The 24,126-nt window shown below is 39.7% G+C and overlaps 1 protein-coding gene across 15 annotated transcripts in view; it reads right to left on the bottom strand.

The window, feature by feature from the left end:
- SLC8A1 (solute carrier family 8 member A1) overlaps nt 1-24,126 on the bottom strand; it is a 408,136-nt gene that overhangs the window by 73,018 nt on the left and 310,992 nt on the right. The window contains exons 4-8 of one of the 15 annotated variants that reach the window (XM_065891224.1): nt 10,996-11,102; nt 7,483-7,503; nt 7,023-7,040; nt 6,908-6,922; nt 2,767-2,835 (exon numbers count right to left, since the gene is read on the bottom strand). In XM_065891224.1, the coding sequence (XP_065747296.1) occupies nt 2,767-2,835; nt 6,908-6,922; nt 7,023-7,040; nt 7,483-7,503; nt 10,996-11,102 (230 nt within the window). Of the gene's footprint in view, nt 1-2,642; nt 2,660-2,766; nt 2,836-6,112; nt 6,148-6,907; nt 6,923-7,022; nt 7,041-7,482; nt 7,504-10,359; nt 10,464-10,963; nt 11,103-24,126 lie in introns of all 15 variants that reach the window. The other 14 variants (XM_065891225.1, XM_065891226.1, XM_065891228.1 and 11 more) reach the window with 14 other exon arrangements.

The raw sequence follows: 24,126 nt of genomic DNA, 5'->3' as shown, positions 1-24,126 counted from the left end.
TACTAGCTTTCTATTAGTGTTAGTAACTTAAAGTTTTTTTTTTTAAACAGATCTAGTGAAGTAAAAACATGAGGCAAAAAATTGCATGAAGTAAATAATAGCATAGTTGGTATGCGGTCTAAGGAAATATTGTAAAAGAGGTATGCGAAAGAACGAAATTTTAGGAATTGACGTCTTAACAGATTTCATACTAACCTAAAGAAAAGCAGGAACCTTGTTTCTATCACTTTGTACATTCTTGCTCCAAGCTAGACTTGAATTTAATGCCACACTTTATTCCACTGTCTACCCATCTGGAAAACCTTCCCCATTTTCATCTAGCTAAATCCTACTTACCTTTCAAAACCCTACCTCTTCTCGCATGAAATATCCCTCAATTGACCTACTTAGGAATGACCACTCTAACTTTAAATTAATTCTGAATATTTGTTGTGTGTACATATTAAACGTGGACACTTCTAATATACTACTTTTTAATATTTAAACTACCTTTACATACAGATATCCAACGTGTAAACTTACCAAGATAGAACAATATGTCTCATTGCTCTTTGGATTTTCCTCATATCCCTCAGAGCCTATTACTACGTATGGAAAGTAGTAGGTGCCCAATAAGTATTTGTCATGTGACTGTCCAACTCACTGTTAGACCAGCCTCTTCTTTGCTCTATGCATATAGTAAAGACCATTTGTTCATTTCACATGTCATTGCACTCCTACACTATGTCAGCATACTGAGGCCCCTCCCACCCCGCCTCTTTTTCCAGGAACTCATGGTCTAGTGGGAAGTGAGGCATATAGATGGGACAACTTCTAGTACAGCAAGGTAGGGGCTGAAGGTCCAGGGTCAGCGAGTAGCTCCCTCTGACCAAAGGAGTCAGGGAAGGCTTCAGGAAAGAGGAGATATTTGAAATTGGCCTTGAAGCATGTATAGGAGCTTGCCAGGTGAAGGTGGTGGGAAGGCTGGCTAGGAGGTAATAGAGGAAGGAGGGGCATTCCAGGCAGAAAGAAGTCAAAGCACAAAGGCCTAGTGTCATGGAAGGGTCAGGGATATTTTCACTTAATAAACATCGTGAACATTTAAGAGATAATTATACTTATAAGTAACTGAGAGAAGACAGCTGGATAAATCCTTTTATTGCTCTATAATGATACAGATAAATTAGTATTTGTGATCCAGATTTTTGAAACTGGCAAAGAGAGCTAAGCTTATTTTTTTAAAGTGTCTTCTCTTTAGGTATCTTTTATTGAATAGGAAATCGTTTAACGGCACATTTTTTGATCACCTATTTTTTTTTCACTTTGAGTGCTGGATCAAATGCAGTTCATTTTACTGTGGCCAAGCCAGTCTCATTTCCTTATTTATGCATATGCTGTGCTTTTAGTTCTGCTTCTCAGGTAGAGGAAATTCTCTATGCAATCCTGTTTATCTGTATATGTACATATATATGTACATATTTTTAAACTCATCATATTTTATTGAGAAGTTGATAATAAATTATATAACATCATGGTCTTAACCAACCAACCCAACTTAAAGATCAAATGCATAATTAATGGCCATGGTTAAAATCAGTATCGACAGGACAGAAAACAATCCTGTGATGAAATCATTGGCAGGGGTCCTCCCTTCCCCTGAGTAATTGATTTTGCAAATGACACATCACAATAGCTAATAGGTACCAGGGATCTGGGAAAAGCAGAATTATGAAAAAGCTGCTGTTAATGCTTTCTTGATCAAGCTGCATTTTGAAGCCTCATCGCCGTAAGAGGTGAAGGGCTGAGAACACGAATCTCTATTAGAAAACAATACAACCCACGTGGAGATCTGCACCCGAGGAGCTACTGTGGATATTCTTGAATGCATTTGCAATTTTTTGTCTCAACAAACAATGTAAAATTTGGAAACGGGTACAAGGCCAGTGGTGGGACAATTTGCTTGTGGTTATTTTAATCCTTCACTCAGATCTGTGTTGACAAGTCTGAGAGCGGAGATCTTTTTCAGCACCTGGCTGGTCTGTTTGATTAGAACCTAAAGAGACTGGTACTTTATTTCCATGAGGAATATTCTGGAACAACTCTGCAGTTAGGGCTGCGTGATTACTGAATGGGGGTGTGGGATGCGAGAACGAGCAAAGTCTTACTGCGGCAGGCAGAAGTGTTTCTGCAGCCGTGACCAGTGATGGGCGATGGTGACAACTGAAGAGTGAGTATCCGTGTCCTTATCCAGAGTCTTGGTAACTTAAGGCAAGGGGCTCACACCCGGGCTCTAATCCTACAGTCGATCTGGGATAGCTTTGTCATCCTTTAGTCACCCTGTCAATGTTCCCCTCTGGAGAAACCCCACAGATGTACTGTCATCTGTGCATATTTGGCTAACATCATGTTGCCTGGCGGAAGGAAAGGCAGACTCTGGGAAGAGAGACAGCTTGCTTTTAAAGACATTTCATGACATTTGCAATGAAAGACCCATGTTGAAGAAGCGAGATTTGCAAGAAATCTGGAGTATACTGAAACTTGAGAGGCTATTGGACTCAATCTTCTCTATAGGTCCACGCTTCCCCCTCCACCATGCGTCCCGTCCTGGGCCGATGTGGTGTCTTGTTGCTGACTCATCACACCCCCAACTGCAGAGAAGCCACGGCACTGTGTAGCAATGCTTTAGAGGTAATGGGGGTGAACTGTGTCACTTTAATATCGAAAGACCGAAAGAACCCTTGAAGGCAATTAAACTGTGGTTTTCAAGGACCGTGATGAAATGAGTACCTGCGATGGTGATTACAGTAGAGGGGATCGGATGTTCTCTAGCATGAACTTTCCTGAAGACAGGTTGGCCTGGCAAAAGGACAGGCAGAAAGTCAGCAGACTGGATTGCACTGGTTTGCCAGAAGAGCTCTGTGGAATTAGTAAGCTGAATGTCACGCCCAGGTGCACCCAGTGCAAGCAATGTTAGTTTGGGGACAGAGTGGTCAGAGGTCACTGTTATGTAGGTTGAAGAAGTGAGCAAGTAAATAAACGGGGCAGGTGTTCTAGGAGTCCAATCAGATTGTGTGAATAAAGCACACACCCCACAGCAGGGGTGCAGCCAGATTCCTGCAGGTGTCTGAGATGGAGTATCCATGCCCGTCAAGTTCCTGCTTCCAGAGGCATCACGGAACAATGAAAAGCACTCGGTGTGATGACAGCTAGCCTTGTGGCGCCAACAACATGGCCTTAAGTAGGCCATTTCTCCAGTTACCCCATGTATGAATTGGAGATAATAGTGCCTGCTCTGTCCGTATCACAGGTCTGTGTGAGGGTCAAGCAACATAACATCAGGGAACATGCTTATTTGTTTCCCTGGCAGTCTGAATGGGAGAAGGTTGTACACGCTGGCAGGTTTTACAAGGGTTCACCATTGTCACAGTGACTGGCCGGATTACCTAGTTTAGGGTTTTCATGAAACTCCTGGTTCAACTGACTACCTGCTTTTCGCTTCTACCAAGAGATCCCGGAACTGACCTGGAATCATGAGATTGGGATTCTGCAAATCCTGCCATATGCTTTCCATCTAAACTTGGGCAAGGTGTTTCTTTTCTCTGGGATTCAGTTTTCTCAATTGTACAATGAAGGCAAACTTGAAGGGGATTTGTTTCTCTAACCTATATACTGGAGTGACTAAAGTGTGTTTAACTGTCGGAATTTTCATAGCTTGGCTTCCTTAAAAAGCCATGTGCATTATGAAGACTCACGTGATGAGTGTAATATGATTGGAAGAGTAACTTTTATTTATTATTATTATTTTTCTTTTTTTGCGGTACGCGGGCCTCTCACTGTTGTGGCCTCTCCCGCTGCGGAGCACAGGCTCCGGATGCGCAGGCTCAGCAGCCATGGCTCACGGGCCCAGCAGCTCTGCGGCATGTGGGATCTTCCCAGACCGGGACACGAACCCGTGTCCCCTGCATCGGCAGGCGGACTCTCAACCACTGTGCCACCAGGGAGGCCCCGGGAAGAGTAACTTTTAAAAAGGTATACTGACTGTTACATACTTTTAATTAATTAGGGAACTTTTTTGCTGCCTGTTTGGGGACAGAAACATGCCTCTATCTTTCCAAATTGAGCCAGAATACTTAATTTTGTTAGAAATATCCAAATTAATGTACTCTAGTTTCCCCCTTTTGGGGTCCTCCTCATTTTTCATTTGACTGGAATTCATACTGATGGCATTTCAGAGACATAGCGAGGCTTTGGATCGAAAAGGGATTGAGATGCAGGTAGGAATATACAAGTTGGGAGAAAGGAGCTAAAAGTGCTGGGTTAAAGTAGTCATCACATGGCCTTGGACTTAAAGTTAGAGGGCCGGGCTCTGAGCCCTGGATGGGTGACTGGAATAGATCGATCATCTCTGAACCTTCATTTCTTCTCCTATAAGTGAGAACAAAAGATCTTATTCCATAAGGTTGAGGATTAAATGATATAATGATTAAGAAATACTTTCCAAATTCTAATGAGCTATAATGTATAGGGGGTTATCATGTTATGTGCTTGGAGGGTCAAGGGGGAATTACATCACAGGTCCCAACAAGGGCCTTTCAATGAGGCAAAGTCTGAGAGCAACAGGTGAAGATTTGCAAATTCCAAAAGCACCTCCAGCATTTAATGTCCATCACTAATGACACCTCTGAAATAGAGGTACTGGGTTGTGGACCAAATGACTTTTTCAACTTCCATATATCCTGCTTCAACTTTAGATTTTCACACTTAGCTGCATAAGACTGCATGAAAGCTGCAGGCAAAGTCCAAGAGTTAGATTAATTTTCCTTTACTGCCCCTGCGTCTCAAAGCGTTGACTTCAAAGCCTCAAACTGACTTCAAAGAAAAGCTCTCCAGGGCTTACAGCTGGTTTTCACTGTGTAGACCTAAATTTTAGAACTTTCCCCAGAGGCATCTATAGAGAGTGGATCCCAGGCATTCTGGCCTGGTTCCGGAGAAGAAGGATCATGTAAAGTGAGAGGAACAGGCCAATGTGGAAATTCCCAGAGGGTTCTGCAACTTTCTCTCATTTTAACTGCATCAATTTCAGGTTTTGGGAAGAGGTGGTAAAACAGAAAAATTGCTATTGAAGATTAAGGTTCAAGCTATAAGAAAGAGCTTAATGAAGTACATGAAATAATAGAAAACCTTTGAAAGAAGTGATTCTGTCCTGTTGGATGCGTGACGTGTCTGAGACAGAAAATGCTGGACGTTACTGGTGGGGTATTCTAGAACTTGAAACGAACAATTTCTGAGAAAAGAAAATTAGGGTCCCATTACCTAGTTACTAAAAAGGAAGATGTTTCAATGGAAGGAAGGCTCTAAAAGCAAACTCCTGACATATTCAATGATAAAACAGGAAGCTATCCAAACACATAAATGCGTTTTAACAAGGCATTCTACCACTAAAGGTTTTTAGTTAAGGTCTCATTATCAGGCTGCATGGGGCTGAGGGAGCTGTAGATACTATACTATTCCTCAAATGGTTGACTTTTTTTTTTTAATTACTTCAAGGAAGCCATGAAGACTGGCTTGCCAAATTTCTACCTTCCTCAAAGCTCACAACTTACTGGGTGATAGAATCAGAATATTTCCAAAAAGATTTCAGTAAGTTAAAATGATGGGATGAAAAAAGGAAGATTAAAGTTTTAAAAGTAAATGTAAATTCCTTCACTCGGATTCAAAAATAGCATATTTGGCAGTGCAGAATTTGGAAGACTTGACCTAGGAAAGTGTCAGGTGAATCAGGTTTAAGAAATCCTCTATGAGCACTTGTTCTATGTAACATTTTTATCCTTTTCAATTTCTATGTTTCCGAGAGTCTATGAATCATTTTGTCATTAAATGCTGTGTCTGGAGAGAAGAAGTGGAGGGCAATAGCCCATGTGAAATTGGACGCGTTCAGAAAGTTCATGTTGAAACTTCTTGATCATGAGTTTACACTGATGGTGGTTTAAGTTAACGCCACCCCACACCATAACATTTTCAAACTTAGAATGTTTGAAAATATTTCCTTTCTAAATATTTTGTTTAGCTATCTGGTTTCAGAAAAAAATAATTAGAATATAGATATCTGCATAATTATATTGGAAAATGCCACGGCCATTAGGATGGCCTTTAGGGACATCTTCAACCTGCAGCTTCAGACAAATCAGGCCTACCATTTGACATGTATCTCCCTCTCTAAATCTATATAGATGATTCTGAAAGGGTGAGAAAATATTTAGGGTCAAAAGAGAGGATGCTGTAAGGAAATATCTTTCTTCTCTATGTAAGGAAATAGCTTTAGAGTTGCGCTGGCTAAAAAATGCAATCGACAGCGGCTGGGTACCATTATGAAATTAAGGGTTTTAAACTTTTTGACTGACATTTTGAGTTTTTACAGAGCACTTTGTAATCCACTGCAAGTGGCAGACATAGTACTTATTACCATGTTAAGAATGCTAAAACTTCGCAGATTGGTGTGGTGGGATGAGGGGAAGGCATGCTTTATCTTCTCCCAGTAGGGCATTATCTATGATTAGGACCCTGAGCTTGGGCCGTGGAGTGGGCTTGTGTGTCAACTCCTATGTTTCCTTGAGACTAGCAATCGTTTTATTTACTCTTGTACTCTCTGGAGCATCTAGCAAGGTACACTCACATCATCAGTGCTATGTGAACATCTGTAAATTGATCAGTGTCAAAATATGACCAATTACAGGTTCTCCACACAAATTTGCTTATAAGTAAACAAAAGAAACACCTTGTTAATGTGTAAAATGTTAAATGTGTAAAATCAGCAAAAGCACACCGTGTGCCATAGCTAAATGTTAATGCAGGGTACATGAGGTGTGGTTTTTGTTTGATAATTAAGGGTATTTGGGGGAAAATGAAGAACATTAAAAAATTGTCTTACCATACAGGTATTTTCCTTCATTAAAAGGAAATAAAAATGAGAAATAATTTTTAAAAATGTAAACAACTCACGGTACAAAATAAAATTTGGTTCATTAGACTTAAAAAATTCATACCTGTTATTGTGAAGCCACCTAAAAAAGAAAAAAAGAAAGAAATGTTACAATTCATTTAATTTACACTCTAAATAACAAATACCAGTGACGTCAGACCGCCTGACAGCCCATCCAAAGTACAAAAACTTGCCAAATTGTATATACAATTAAGAAAAATATGAAAACATCCATTCGTGACTTAATCGCTAATCATTCTTTTAAGACTATGAGCTTTAGTGCACAAATTTAATTCTTGTGCATACCTAAGAAAGCACTGATTTTGTAAAAGGTCATACTGAACCCAAAGTGGAATGTAAACTATCCAACCTTCACAAAATTATGAGGCCAATGGCTCTAAACAACAATCTTGCTAATAAATCAGCAGAAATAAAAAATAAGTCAGAAAGCTACTGTAGCACCTGACAGAAATGGAAAATAACCTAGAAAAATGGAAAGGAAATGCAAGAAATGAAATGCTTACCAAGCTCATTCAATAACAGGGCTGTGAAGGAAACAGACAAAGACAAACACAGAATAAGAGACCAGATGAATAATGAAAGTAAGAGGAATATCAGCAGAAAGAAATCCAGGCAGATCTGATTACAGTGGTAGGGAGCTGCTACTAAAAAATTGGTGCACTCCAAGTTAATGTGGCATTGGGAGTATTTCCAGATGATCCCAGAACTGATTTCTGCAAACGTGTGTGACTGATTCTATATATATAAACAATTCACTTTATATATTATTTCTTGACATTTAAGAAAACATTTCTACCATATGTTTACACACAGTCTATACATCTAGTTTGCCAAATATAGTAGAAATATTTTATGAAGTTAATCCTAAACCTTATTTGAGCGAGCCTTCCTCTTGAAATAAGTGCCTGGCAGTCAGTGAATTCAACATATGGAAGTCTTAAAGCATCCAGGATCTCAGGGATTGTACCTTTCAATGGAAACAGAGAAAACATCTTAGGAAATTCCATTTTGGCCGCCCCGCCCATAAGGAGACTTTGGCTCCAGATGAAGTTCTCTCACTGGAGGCTCTATTTGCATGATATTTTGGTCATCAGGGAATGCTTATGTTTTTTAAATCCTCAAAATCTGCGTCCCAGGAATCCGTGCTTACTTGTGTGTCCTTATCTATGACCTGCACGGTATAATCGGTATAATCGGACAACCAGATAGCTTCTTGTGGACACATAATTCCACAGAAACTGACAAGACAGGGACAGAAGGCCTGGGGCAGCGGAGGTGGGGTGTGGCGCCTGACATACATAATTTGTCTTTCAGGTTTTGTGCTTTAAACCCAGACTATAGCTGTAGCACTTTATTCTGGTGAAAGCTACCTGACTAAATGTATCAAATAAATTACTTCTAGAGTTGTAGATGGGAAAGTTACAATTACCTTTTCAGGACCAGTTTTCTCTCTACTGGTAGTGGCATTAGAGGATACTTTATAAAACAAGTTAGTAATTTTATTTATGGTGACACAGATCCACTTGTTGGGTGTCAAAAGCAAATAGTGCTATCAAGGAATTTTAATTTGCTTTTATATGAAGGCATATTTTACCAAAATGACAACTGAAAGAGCTGTATTCAAGATACTCTTCCTTGAGATAAAAGGCAGTCCTTTGGAGGAATGCATTCAGAAGTAAGTGCTTTTTCCTGTATGTTAATGAGGCATTTTTGATCCCATCTTTGTAAGAAATCGGCACAGTTTTCTAGTGTCTTTTTCTTCCGCCTGCTGTCTGTGGAGCATATTAAATAGGCTGCATTAAAATGGGTCCCCAGTGCTCTTTTCTCCATCATTCCAAAGGCTCCTGTTACCTTTTTGAACATGATTAAGTCAGGACAACTTTGTTTTTGTTTGTTTTCTGATGGACTCTGAGGCCAGTGAGTTCTTACAAAAGTGGGATTAGTTAAATTCCCCCAAATGTTGGGTCTGTATAGGAATTAGTCCTTTGTATTTGATTTTTTTTCTTTACATGTAAAAGTTTACATTTCTTGCAAAGTGGTCACCTAATCATCTATACTGCCTTCATCAATGGTTTAAATGCAATTAATAAGCGCTATTAATAGGTACTATGCTCGTTTTATATATATATATATAATTAAGTGTATATACCATTGCTTTTAAAATGACCACTAGGGCTTCCCTGGTGGCGCAGTGGTTGGGAGTCCACCTGCTGATGCAGGGGTCACGGGTTCGTGCCCCGGTCCGGGAGGATCCCACATGCCGCGGAGCAGCTGGGCCCGTGAGCCATGGCCGCTGAGCCCGTGAGCCATGGCCGCTGAGCCTGCGCTTCCGGAGCCTGTGCTCCGCAACGGGAGAGGCCACAGCAGTGAGAGCCCCGCGTACCGCAAAAAACAAAAACAAACAAACAAAAGAAAATGACCACTATTAGAGGGTAATTATGGGATGCCCTCGGAATAATTCAGAATAAAAAAACTATTTTTAAAGCTGATATAAAATTCCTGTCCTTCCTTCTCAAATATAGGCCATATAAAATAGATATTAAATCAAAGACAGCAAAAACTATGGCTTCTTTCTTTCTTCAAATAGTTTCTAAAAATATAAACACAAAAATCTAATTATAAGGATACTGCTGTTTATTTTTTATTTTTAGAAAAAAATTCTATATGTTAGTAATGTGTCAATTCTACAAGAATCAAGATTTTGAAGCATAAGGCAGGATCGGCCTTAAGTAAGGGCTAAGTTCTTACTGAACTACCATATCCTTCCTACTAAAGAAAATTGATATGACCATGGTTTCATACATATGGTCTCTTTTAAATATCATATCTGATGATATGAAAAATATTTTGCCAAAATGAACACTAGGATATTGATGCCACTACTATTTAAGGATCTTTGTTCTAAGTTTTTTTTTAAAAAACTGGCTTCTCTAAATTAGACTAATTATTGAATTCTTCTGAAATTTCCTATTAGTTGCCATTAGACCCATCTACCATGACTAATAGGCATTAAGTAGTCTCCATCACTAACATTTTAGGGGATATTTAATAGCTGGAATCAAATTTTAGAATGATTCCCGAATAGTGAAAAACTAAACCCAGAAATCATTCTTTTATGTCATCCCTTCTGAATTACAGAAATCTCTTCCAGTATTTCTGGAATCTGGTATCAATCAAGGTGAGCTGGCATTTTCTGAAGAAAAGGGGCATTGTTTGGTGCATTTGTGAATATGGGCAGGAAAATGAAATGGCTAAAGCTTCAAAGGAGAGGAAGTATAGTACTTGGAAGCCAAGGAATAGGAGAGAGTTAAGTGTGAGAGTAGGAGACACAGAGAGAAGAGTACAATTTCTCGCTGGTATGTCTTTGTATACTCTCACACCTTTCATTCCTCTTCTTATCCATTTTGGTTCCTCAAGCACAAGGGAGAAACTGCACTCTTTCTCATATTCCTCACGGTCAAATATTCTAATGGTAATGATCTTCCTGTGGGAACACAAGACAAAGGCAAAACAAATGGTTGGAGTCACACGCTCATGCTAGGTGTTCACCAAGCAGCATGTTACTGTGATGTTATGGAAGGAGAACTGGCCACACATGGACCTCCAGGAGTATGTAAAAGGGCATCCAGGTACTCCCAGCTGGCCCCGTTAAGTTTCCTCTGCCAATCCATCATTTTTACAAATTCTTCCTGCTTCAATGAGCAGTCAGGAGGTATCCCAAATTAGGAAGAGAAATCAGAAAGTCGGCTTCATGTGGGTGCAGGAAGCAACAGCACCAACTTTCCCAGGCTCGATTGCACTGACAATGAGTAGCTCAGACTGCCATGTGCAGAGTGGCCCAAACTGGCTGATGGAGCTCCAGGCTGGGCCCCCTGTGGCCCCAGAGGAGATCTATGCCCCGTTACATAGGTGGAGGGATGTGTGCATTGTAAGTCACGTTCTGAAGAGTGCAGGCATCCAGGGGTGGCACAGGCCAGCGGAAGCTGTTGGGCTCAGCCCTGGAGCAGTTCCCCCACCTTTCTTCTCACTCATCTCCACCAAGCGGGGCTCGCCAATCTCAAGGAGGAAGGTCTTGTTTTTCTCATACTCCTCATCATCAATTACCTTGACTGATATTGTTTTGCTGAAACAGAGAAGAACAGAAATTGACGAACAAGGGGAATAGGAACTAGGAGAGAAGGAACATAGAGAAGAGGAAAGCAAGGTTAAAGAGTGGCACTTCCAGACAAATGGCAACTGAGAAACTTCTGGACCGTGAGGCTGTCCTTCCAGAATGGGTGTGGGATGGGTCTGAGAGAGTGGAAAGGTCACCTGATGCACAGCTGCCTTGCCCAGGACCACAGAATTGTTTCAGCCAAAATACAGCATTCATACGACTAGGTTTATCATCATCATGGGAAACAGGAAAACATAGATCACAATAATAAGAAAAGAAAAATACATTTATTTAGTAAATGCCTTGACCACAGGATTGTCTGAGCTGTGCTCTGGAATTCAACCCTTTGAAACAAATCAGTAAACCGCATCAAAATATGAACAGAGGTTATATCTGAGTAACGGGCATAAGGGTCATTTTGGGGGGCCTTCATTATGCTTTACTGTATTTCCAAACATAACATTTTTACCATAAAATTTTATTAAAATAATAAATGCATAAGAGCATCACCAAATAAAAGTCTTTTATCTTACCCCACCCAATGTCCTAGACTCAAACTCTTTTTCAGGTGAGTCAGATGTTCCACCTAGATCACAGGGGAAGTTGTTCATGTTTTGTTTGTCTTTCTAAAGATGGAAGCCTCCTAAGGTGGGGGTGGGGAGTCATGATGTTCTAGTTATTTTCTTCCCTCTCAAAGATACACTCTACCCTACTTTCAAACTCCACTGATACACCAAGGCATTTCATTAAGAATTCTTCCTGTAATCCATCCTTTAGAGCTTCTTGCCTTATCCTGTGGTTGTGATTGACAGGTAGGTAGGACAAATGCAAATATTATGCAAATCTCAACTCCCCACAAGACTTGATGACTCTGAAAAGAAATTTAATGTTACCTTCTAATTAATAAGGGCTTAATCACTTCATGTATTACAACTTATTCAGAGCCCCCAAACACTTGTTTGTCCTTGAAAATATTTTTTTTGTTCAGTACCATTGGCCAAGAACATTTCTGACTAAAGGTTTTTTGTGTTTTTTTTTTGCAGTACGCGGGCCTCTCACTGTTGTGGCCTCTCCCGTTGCGGAGCACAGGCTCCGGATGCGCAGGCTCAGCGGACATGCCTCACGGGCCCAGCCACTCCGCGGCATGTGGGATCTTCCCGGACCGGGGCACGAACCCGCGTCCCCTGCATCGGCAGGTGGACTCTCAACCACTGCGCCACCAGGGAAGCCCTGACTAAAGGTTTTAAAACAATGACTTCATAAAGACACACAGCTTTAATGTCATGGACATTATTTAGTTTTGGTGGAATTTTCTAGGTCTTCTGGAAGGAAATTAGTCTATAACCTTTTTTTTTTCAATATTGATCAAAGCCCTCAAGTTTCATGTAGACCTATGCAAGCCAAAGAGCACCAGTCTTCTTTTCTTGTATGAAGGAGAATAAAGGTAGAAGTTGCTTTTAATTGTCTGAATTTCCCAGCCCCTAATGCTAAGTGAGATCAAATGATTGCTTCTGATTCTTGGGAGCCTCATAACCTCCTCGCTGCTCCTCAGCTAAAGAACATCCCCCATAGCGCTCACATCCCCATTTCTCACTACTAAGGAGTTGGAGTGCATGACGGTGCCTTTCTATCTCAGCTCTGTCCTCCAAGGCCAGATGAGCAGCTGTCAATGACTAAAGCAATAATCATTTTTTAAGAGCAATTAGATATTTACAAAACTACCAACAGTACGACAAAAGTCCAACCACATGTGTATAGTGAAGAGTTCCTAACTTCTAGAACTATTTTTCTGGAATTCACCCATTTACTTTATATATACATATATATATAAGTACCCTGGTGTAGTCAGGGCAGGCTGTATATATATATATATACAGCCTGCCCTGACTACACCAGGATATCTGATCATTCCTCAATATCCAAAAAACACAAAATGTCAGAAAAGCACAAGAAGATGTAAGAAATGATGATACGTGTGTTTTTAATTTCGGAACTGAATTTGATGTTATAAGTGAGATCAAATTTACTCTTCGAAAACCTGCCAAACGTCTACCCTTTTTGTCATCCAACTTATGTGTTTTAGGTATTAATTTCCATCTTACTGCCTTGTAATCATAAATTATACTTGTACATCTCTGCTAAAGTCACCAGCATAATATGACCATGGGTGGGAAAACACTGGTGGGCATTAGAAGGGCCCTGCTATCGTCTTCTGGCCCCAGTGGCCCCAAATTCATTACCGAGGCACTTCATGGTAGGGTACGTGTTGCAATGCTCTTGCATATATTACTTAAAAACATCTGACTTATCTTTTTCCATCTTGTACTTCCAATCTATCTCACGTCTCATATTTTATTAGATTGTAGAAATAAAGAAAACAGTGGAGATGGTTGTAGTAGTCTTGCTAACAGGGCGAGCATTTCTTTAGGAAAGGCTCCCAGTTTCATTCCCAAAGGGCAACATGACCACTTATTCACAAATAAATAGAAAAACCCAAATAACATAGTGTTTCTTATCCTTGGTGAATTTAATCTGCTATTGCTATGATAGGTTTATTTTCTACACTCTGAGTAGCTGATGAATGTGAGAAATATAGGGTCCCACCCAATTTGTTTGTATAATAAAATAAGCACATAAAATTTATCAGTAGACTATCGCTATTCACTGGGATCATAATCCTTAGAAAACGTTTCAGTACTGGATAACTATGACACTGGAAATTCAACTTACGAAGGGAAAGAAAACAGTACCTCCGTAGGTACTTGGCAAAGATGCCTAAAATGAATGGGATTTGCATAATGGCGTATTATTTCAAAATCATTAGTAATACAATCAGTAGTGCCCTTGACAGGAGGAGCCGTTAAATTATATATTGAGTTTGCTTCTTTTGCACAGTAAAGCTATTAATAGGAAACTTGATTATTAAAGGACAATTCAGTCAATTTAAAGAGGCAAGATAAAGTCAATCATTATGAATTAGCCCTCTGAATCAAGAGGCAAAAATCAGAAGGGACCGGTAATGTTCACTTTTTGCTTCAGAACAGAACTATTCCTCCCCTTAGCAAAGGTGGAGAATGTGAAATTAACCTATATAAATTTTAAAGGATCATATCCTTGCGATGTCTTTTGCTCACTTTCCAGAGCCTAACTAATACAGGAAAGGGACTGTCGTTGCTTCTTCCATCACTGGGGATGTCACAGGAGATGGAGTTTATCTGGTGAAGAACCCACTTCCACTAGCTTGATAATCAGCAGAAGTATACCTCTCTGTTCCTCACAGTTCTGCAGTGGAAATTATATCTCAAGGACTGAAGGGATCTTAAAGGTCCTCCAGTTTGCCCCCCATTGCCACACCGATTCCCACATTCACAGGGCTTTTGCACTGTCCCAAAGACTCCCTCTCTCTGAGAACACAGATTCATGTTGTGTTGTACTTTGCTTCCATTTACCAATGGGAAGCAGTCAGATAGCTGTTGTTCTTTCTTTTTTTTTTAATTGAAGTATAGTTAATTTACAATGTTGTGTTAGTTTCAAGTGTACAGCAAAGTGATTCAGTTATACATATATACATATATATATTCTTTTTCAGATCCTTATATATATGTGTGTGTGTGTATATACATATATATATAAACATGTTCTTTTTCAGATTCTTTTCCATTATAGGTTATTACAAGATATTGAGTATAGTTCCCTGTGCTGTACAGTAGTGTTGTTATTTCTTTAAATTAACAGGTTAACCAAAACAAGATCGGAATAGTCAGGCAGACCCAGCCCTTCATCTAACAACAACCCCTGCACTATTATTACACTGATAAGGAACGGATAGAAAACTGTGTCACGCAATTTTCAGCTACCATAATTATGATGAAGAAGGTAAGGAGAGTTTCTCACTTCATCTTTTTTACATCACTTTAAAGTTGAAGAGTATACTATAACAATTATGTTTCCTAGAAACTAGCAACGAGTTACAAATCTCATGATGACATTAAAACATTAAATAATTTGTCAGGACGGCCAAAATTTTTATGGATATACATTTTGGATCCACTTCTAGAAAAAAAAAAAGCATTTGGTTATTTAGTGGAAAAATACAGGTTGTTCCTTTTGATTTTTGCAGTGCCTTTCCTTTGATGATACTAAGCCCACATCTATACTTTATTTCCAAGTCTCTCTCTTATCTGATGGGTCTCAAAGGACCAAACATCTTCAAACATTCTAGTAAGGAGCTCTTATATCAGGTGGTGACTCAGGTAAACTGTGAGAAAGAAGAGAAAGACATGGTGTTACTAGTGGGAGCTAAAAAAGAAAGTCTCTTCCAAATACATTCTAATCTCTCATTATTAAGCCAAAGTCCTATCAGTCTCTTCAAATTTCAGCCTCAATTAGTCCTTCTGTGGTTTCTTTTCCCTAAGACCGCTCTTGATATTGGGAGAAGTGAGGAAAAGAGTTGGAGGATGAAAACGAAGAGACTCTTTCTAAATCTTCATAAAATAAAAAAGATTCTAGTGAGTATTTCACACCTGTAGATGCTACAATGTCTCTTTTAAAATTTATTTTATTTTTAAGATTTAGCCTCTTTTCAGGCGTACTCAGGGGTCAATGGACTGATCGGCATTTTGCATCTTTTAGTTCACCAATCAATCTTCATAGCAGCCCTGGAAGCGACTTCTACAACTTGTACAATTCAGAGGAAACAATGACTAAGAGAAGTTAAGTAACTTCCAAGGTCACAGAGTGAGACTCCTGTAACTGGCTCCAAAGACCAACATCTTTCAATTATGTGACCCACGCAGTCCTTATTCATTCAGCTGTGCAGTAGTTTTATGACCACTTTAAAAGATCTGAATCATTATTTTGAAGTCATATACAGGTTTATTGTTTAATCTTTATGTTAACAAAGACTACCTGGATGAGCAACGATAGATTTTCAATTCTGTTTTTAAAAGGACTGCAGCACATATTAACATTCGATGACGGCTGTCATGAAAAGGTAAATCCTTGAGGCGATAAAGGTCCTGTTAGGATTAACTGAAGAGCACCATGAACACACGAGGGCTCCCCAACTCTGAGGAATACGAGCAATGAGCAACCGACCAGCAGCCTTGGCTTCACCTGGAGGCTCGTCAGTCTGGCCTGACGTTTAGAAGAATGTATTTAATAAGGAATAGGTAGCACTGTGAGGAAGTAAGGGTCAAAGCTAAATTTTAGATCTAATCAGTTATCTAGGCTGAAGCGTGGGAGAGACATTTAACTTTGTCCTTCACTGGTATTCTTTTCTGGATTATAGAGAGCACGTAAAGTTGTCGTTTTCTCCTCTCAGGAAATGCTGGTCTCCACAAGCAAACTTAATAGTTATAGATGAGAAAACACCTTTAGCCTCTGGGCAGCAGAGTGATTTCCTTCTCAGAGAGATAAGAATTCTGGTGCTAGGTTTTTAGACAACAGAGGTTCTATTTGGAGAACAGAATAACTAAGGGTTTCATTTGCCACAGAAGACAGTAATTAATGTCTTATATGCTTTCTCTCAGAGAGCCTCTGAGCCATGTCAGTCAAAGGCCATGTCTGTGGAACTGGAAACTTTCCACCTGGAAGCCACCACATTCAGACTCAAGAAAGAAGTGACCCGGGACCGACCTCATCCGAAGGGAAAATATCTGGCAATTTCTCTGATCACAGAGTGATGTCATCAGGTAAGGCAAGTTTGACATTGAATCCCCAGTACGCCTGATGTTAAAAGCTTCAGGATAAACTCCTCTTACTCAAAAAAGACAAATAAACCAACTTAAAACGCGCAAAGGATCTGAACAGACTTTTCTCCAAAGAAAGTAAACCAACGGCCAATAAGTACATGAGATGCTCAGTATCATTTGTCATCAGGGAAATGCAAATCAAAACCACAATGAGATGCCACTTCACCCCCACCAAGATAGCTATAATCAGAAAAACAGATAATAGTATGTGTTATACGGAGAATGTAGAGGAACTGGAACTCGCTTACATTGCTGGTGGAAATGTTAAATGGTATAGAGGCTTTGGAAAAGTCTGGCAGTTCCTCAGAAGTTTAAAAATCAGGCTACCATATGACCCAGCAATTCCACTTCTAGGTGGAACTCAAGAGATTTAAAAACATATGTCTACACAAAAACTTATACATGAATGTTTTACAGCGGCATTATTAATAATAGCCCAAAGTTGGAAACAACCTAAATGTCTGTCAGCTGATGAATGGATAATCAAAATGTGATACATCCACATAATGGAAGATTATTCAGCAATAAAAAGGAATGAAATTCTGATACAGGCTACTAAAAAGTAGTGTTAATATGTCACCCCCAAACATACTGCTTTGGTATATTGATTATTTTGAGCTGGGGGTATGTAAAAATAGCAAATGCAGGGAGACGCTGTCTCTGAACTTCTCCCATCTGCCTAAAGACAGATGTTCCAAAAGGAACTCAAATGTCATAAATTCCCTCCCTGAGAAATTCATCAACCAGGGAAAGTGACTCTTATCACAGGAGAGGAAACTAGAAGTAGACACCAGGCAAACGTTGTCACAAACTGTCATATCTCCCATCTTTTCTTCTAAGGGTCCATTCATTTTTCCTAAAAATCATGTACTCTCCCCTAAGAAGCCAATATCCTCTCTCCCCGAGCCCTATTAAGACAGTATTCAAGCTTACATTTAAGCCACCTCAGAGAATGACTCATTTTTCCCTGGGTATCTCCCATGTACACATGTTAATAAACTTGTTTGTTTTTCTCTTGTTAATCTGTCTTTTATTACATGGTCTCAGCCAAGAACTCTAAAGAGTAGAGGGAAAATTATTTTTCCTCCCCTGCACTTTGACATGGATGAACCTTGAAAACATTATGCTAAAGTGAAAGAAGCCAGACACAACTGTTCAGACATTGTATGATTCTATTTATATGAAAAGTCCAGAATAGACAAATCCGTAGAGACAGGAAGTAAATTAGTGGTTGCCTAGGGCTGGGGATTGGGGAATAAATGGGGGTGACTGCTAAGGGGCATGGGATTTCATTTGGGGGTGATGAAAATATTCTAAAATCGATTATAGCAATGGTTGCACAATTTTGAGACTATAATAAAACCCACTGAATTGCATATTTTAAATGGGTGAATTCTCTGGTATGTGAATTATATCTCAATAAAGCTGTTATTACAAAACACAACAGCAATGACAAACAAACTTCAGGATAAAATCGTAGTCTAGAAAAAGCCGTTTCCTTGGGTAAGAAAAGGTTGTGAGAATGTTTGGGGTGAATTTTCAGTTAGAAGTTTCAAATTTTGTTAGTACTGCCAAACAGAAAACTGGGGTGCTGCATGGCCCTGAGACAGTGAAAACCATTTGCATCAAAGCTAAGCGCCCTTGCTGTGACGGCTAGCTCCGCCACCCCTCAATCCCTCCCTCTCCCCAGGCAGAACACTCACTGCCTCCTTCAGGATCAAGGGCTGTTGATGTCGTGCTTTGACAGGTTAAGCATTTCTGGTGGATGTTACCTCAGGCCTGGCTTCCTTGGCAGGTTTCTTTTTCCCAGAGTATAAAGTCTTATGAAAAAATCAGAAGTAGCGCTTCCTTCATAGCATTCATTTAAAAGGAAAGGAAAGGACTCTAATTGTGGGTTATGCCTGCTGCCCTTGCAAAGCAAACAGTTCTCTTCACATCACCTAGGGCGTTATCCAGTGCTCTTTTCGGCATTGATTTCTCTCTACCAACAAGGAAAGATATGCTTGCTATGTGTTGCCTTTGTATCGCTTGGCTTAAATTCCTGGCCCATTTTAAGCTTTTTTCTTTCCCTTCAAGACTTGATTTTGTGGGCCTCCCTGGTGGCGCAGTGGTTGAGAGTCTGCCTGCCGATGCAGGGCACACGGGTTCGTGCCCCGGTCCGGGAAGATCCCACATGCCGCGGAGGGCTGGGCCCGTGAGCCATGGCCGCTGAGCCTGCGCATCCGGAGCCTGTGCTCCGCAACGGGAGAGGCCACAACAGCGAGAGGCCCGCGTACCGCAAAAAAAAAAAATTGACTTTGTGAGTTGCTTGGTGATTAGGGAAAGAAAAGGGCAGTCAGAGAAGACCGACACATATATTCTCAACATTTTCCATAAGTGACCCCAAACAATTTTCCATAAGTGACCCCCAATTAACATTTTAAATAGGATAAGAACAGACTGCTTTTCATATTATTTCTAATAATACTTTTACATCCTTTTCAGATTATTGGTGAGGAACTCTTGGCATGACTTCACTTGGGAGTGTGTTCAAGGTTCCATTCTAAGATGGTCATAGAAGAGGGACTAGATCATGACTTAAATCTACTGTTTCCTTCATTGAACTGTCCAGGGCACCAAACTAGGACTCAAGTTACCCTGGATTTGTATCTTGACTCTGTCACTTTCTAGCTGAGATATGTGGGCCAGTTCTGGCATCTTTCTAGACCTTAGTGTTATCATCTATCAAATGTGGATAAGGAAGCTCACTTCGCAGTGACTATAATATTCACAGTGTCGTGATGATCAGATAATGGGTGTCATCATTCAACAACTGTGGATAATAAAACTTCACACGTGACTGCAAAGGTGAAATAATATAATGCATGCAAAACCATTCTGCAAAGGACTATAAGATGTTAGGAAGAGTTGTTATTAGTTGAAAAGGAGTGGTTTACTTTATAGTTTTTACTTGCTCCTCCACCCAGTCACCCAAAGGGGCAGCTGGCAGGTGAGAGGTGGAGGTCAGAAAATACTCAATGGAGTAATGGGCAATACCCTCAAATTCACTCTCAGATGTAGCTTGGGACCACATCTCACATAATGGACTTTCCAGGTGCAGAACTCTAAACTTAAAGATGCAAAACGCATAAGAAGTACTGGCATATATCCGGAGAAAATTCTATCTCGAAAAGATACACGCACCCCAATATTTATCGCGGCACTATTTACAACAGCCAAGACACGGTAGCAACCTAAATGTCCATCGACAGAGGGATGGATAAGGAAGATGTATATACAATGGAATATTACTCAGCCATAGAAAAGAATGAAATATTGCCATTTGCAACAACATGGGTGGACCTGGAGAATATCACACTAAGTGAAGTAAGTCAGACAGAGACAGATATCATGTGATATCACTTATACGTGGAATGTAAGATATGATACAAATGAACTGATTTATAAAACAGAAACAGACTCACAGATATAGAGAACAAATTTATGGTTACCAAAGGGGAAAAGAGGGGAGGTATAAATTAGGAGTTTGGGATTAGAAGATTCAAACTACTATACATAAAATAAACAACAAGGTTCTACTGTGTAGCACAGGGAACTATATTCAATATCTTGTAATACACTATAATGGAAAAGAATCTGGAAAAGAATACACACACATATATATATATATATATATATATATATATATATATATATATATATATATATAACTGAATCACTTTGCTGTATACCAGAAACGAACACAACTTTCCAAATCAGCTACAATTAAATAAAGAGAAATACTAGTTAGCTTCCCAGTCCCAGCCCTGACAGGTGTCCACTCACCACGTTAGCTGGATACACAAAGGGGACAGAAGTTGTACTTTTCCTGGAGCTCCTGGTATGAAGCAGAGCCTGACAAATCCCGATGGTACTATTCTTTAATTTAAATAGACTCCGAAGATGAGAGTTGCTAAAGTAGCAGAATCAAATTAATTCTCCAGGAGGACTTGTCATCCGTGCACTGATCTCTTTGCATTATCAAGTGGTAACTGAAATCATTGCTTCAAGCAGAGCAAGGAGCAGGGACAGCTAACAATCCTCCTGTTCTCTGGGGCATACCAGAGGGCAGTGTCACAGAGCACTGGAGTAGGGATTTTCCAGCAGAACCTTGCTCTACTTTATTTCCCTCTGCTTGCTTTTGAATCTGAATGGCAACAAATTCATTTGTTCAAATGCAGAATAGGAACAAGCGTAATTCTTTTTCGATCTCTCTCTTTTTAGCAATCAATTGTCAGCTTTAGAGCTACCTTCCCATCCTTAGAAGACATGCTGGTTGACCACTTGAAAGAGACACTGCAGAGATCCTAGAGTTATTGTTCCAATAAGTAATGTGCTGGGAACTCTGGAAGCCAACACCCTCCCCAAAAGGTTCTATCCTATGATGGTATGCTAATGTGGAAATCACAAGAGTAAAGTTTGCTAAGAGAAACTGATATGGATGTATTTTTAAATGTCCATAATTTTGTGATGTATAAAATGTATACCTTACCATTGCTTTATTTCCCTGCAGCTAATATATACTTCCGTCTTAAGAAGGCTAAATGAATAAGGATCCTGGGTTTGTTACCTACATGTGCACGCTGAGACGATTTGTCAATTTAGTGAAAAACAAAGTGGATCAAGCACTGGGCACCATGTTGAAATACATCAGAATGGATCTTAGTCTTATTGTTTAATAATACTGACATTGTGCAAGTTCCATGAGAGAGGCCCTTTTAACAAAATGATGGAGGATTCTCACCAACTTTTTTTTTTTTTTTTTTTTTTTTGCGGTACGTGGGCCTCTCACTGTTGTGGCCTCTCCCGCTGTGGAGCACAGGTTCCGGATGCACAGGCTCATTGGCCATGGCTCACGGGCCCAGCCGCTCCGCGGCATGTGGGATCTTCCCGGACCGGGGCACGAACCCGTGTCCCCTGCATCGGCAGGCGGACTCTCAACGAACTGCGCCACCAAGGAAGCCCTCTCACCAACTTTTAAACTGATTCCTTAATTTGTTAGGATTGTTTGTAATCTGAGATCTTCACTGTATTCCTTAAAGGGAACAAAAAAGGCCAAATTCTCTAGAAAAAGTTGTTTTAACAAATTTCTCAAGGTTGAGGATAACGTTAGGAGTACATTGGGGCACTGAGTATCTTTTCTACAAACTGAACACATAAAACATTTTAGTTCAGTTTTAGAAACTTCTGTGAAATCCTCAATTTGCCACTGCCCTTTATAAGAATTTGAAATTAGATGAAATTGTTGCTGTTGAATTTCAAAGAAACAGTTGGCTTTCCATTCTTTTCAAAAGCTCTCTTCATCTCGAACATTTTCAACATTCCTGGGTTGTCATTAGACTCTCTCCAGAGATTACTTATACCTTTGGTCCTTCCTCCTTTGTCAAGATTCTTTGTTCAAAGTAAAGAGTTTCCCTGGAAAGCAATGGAAAGATTTCACTCTTAGAACATTATAGGACAGCAGCTAGAATATGCTGAAAGCATCTCTATCCAAAAGAGGCCAGCTTTAAAAATAGAACACCAAGAAATAAAGCTGGGCTTTCTTAAGGTTTTTAATTCATATCCTCTTTCTCTTTTCCTTCCTTCCCTCCCTTTCTCCAAAGCCACAAAATATTCAATGGCAGATCAATCTCTCTCTGCATGCATTTGTATAAAATATTCTGAAAGACAGGATGCCAGGAATTTTCTTGAACATAACTAAAATAAAGTGATAATTAATGAATTGATGCTGATTTTTATATCTCACATTTCTATTCCATGTCTAATATTTTATTGGTATTCTACATTAGATTGAGCAATCAATTCTTATGTCTTCATACTATTGTAGGGGTTCAGAATGAGCCTCCCCACTGTTGCATGAGGATTACTTTCAGCTAAAGGCAATCAAGACCCTGTGGATTCAAGAGAAACTATCGCCTCTCCATTAACTACCTAGAAGAAATTAAATTGGCGATTTTTCCCAGAAAAAGAGTTATGACCAGAGATAAATTTTATCTAAGTGGCGTTATGTGTATGGCAGGGCAAACATCTAATTACCAAACATCTGTTCTTCTCCTAACAGTCCTATGAATGACCCTCCTGACCTCGGAAGCCCCGGGTCCAGCTCCTATTCCTTAATTCAGGATGGCATCTATCTCATTTAACTTTTCTGCTTCTGAACCTCTCATGTATACGGGATCTCTGACCCTCTCATGCATGTTGGGTTCCTGTATGTATGAAATTAAATTTGATTTTCTCCTGTTAATCTGTCTCATGTCAATTTAATTCTTAGACGAGCCAGAAGAACCTAGAAGGGTAGAGGAAAATTTTTATTCTCCCTGACACTATCTATTCTATAAATATGTTTGGATTTTAATTTTGTATCTCACAGTGGAGGCCTACGGTTTACAGAAAAAAGAAAAAAATTTACTTACCCAGTGGGTATAAGGTTGGAAAGACAGATTGGGTTCAGGTTTCTTTATCTTGAAGGTGTTATGAAGAAAGCTCTCCAGGAAGTCTATTAAGCTATTCCAATGTTAATTTACTTCCATAAATAACAGAATTATTAAGACTAATCAGGTCCCTGTAACCATGACCATGGCTCTGAGTGGTTCCACAATACTGGTGGGGAAAAACGACCTCCTAAAATGCTGTCTTGGGAAAGGGACTCAGGTTGCAAAATTCTTATTCTGTCATTTACTATATGAACCTGTGTGAGTTACTTCCTCTTCCTAAGGCTCCTGCTCTGTAAACGGGCTATAAAAATGGTATTTATCTCTGACTGCTGCAAATAAATCGTGATAACACATACAAGGTGCTTAACACAGAGCCTGGCATATATTAAGTGCTAAATGAATATCAACTAGGTCTACTATGACCACGAGCAATATTGTGTTAAGAGCTGCGACTCTTGGGATTGAGCTGCCTGCAAGTCGTGCAAATGAATTAATCTATGCCTTAGTTTCCTCATCAGTAAAAATAAAATAATTACATCTATATCATGAGGTTGTTCAGGGGATTCTATGGGAAAACAGAACAGGACATGGCACACGGGAAGCACTCAATCGGTGGTGGTTATCATAATTACTGTTACAGAATGCAAGGAAGAAAGGGACTAGGGACTAAAGCATTTCAGTAAAGCTAGTATCAAGGGGTAGGTTAGTAGAAATCAATACCACAGATTTTTTTAAAATCAAATTTTCAGTGTATATCTTTGGCAT

This window comes from Phocoena phocoena, chromosome 14, assembly GCF_963924675.1.
Source record: "Phocoena phocoena chromosome 14, mPhoPho1.1, whole genome shotgun sequence".
NCBI lineage: Eukaryota > Metazoa > Chordata > Mammalia > Artiodactyla > Phocoenidae > Phocoena > Phocoena phocoena.
This window is presented reverse-complemented; position numbering and strand designations above follow the sequence as displayed.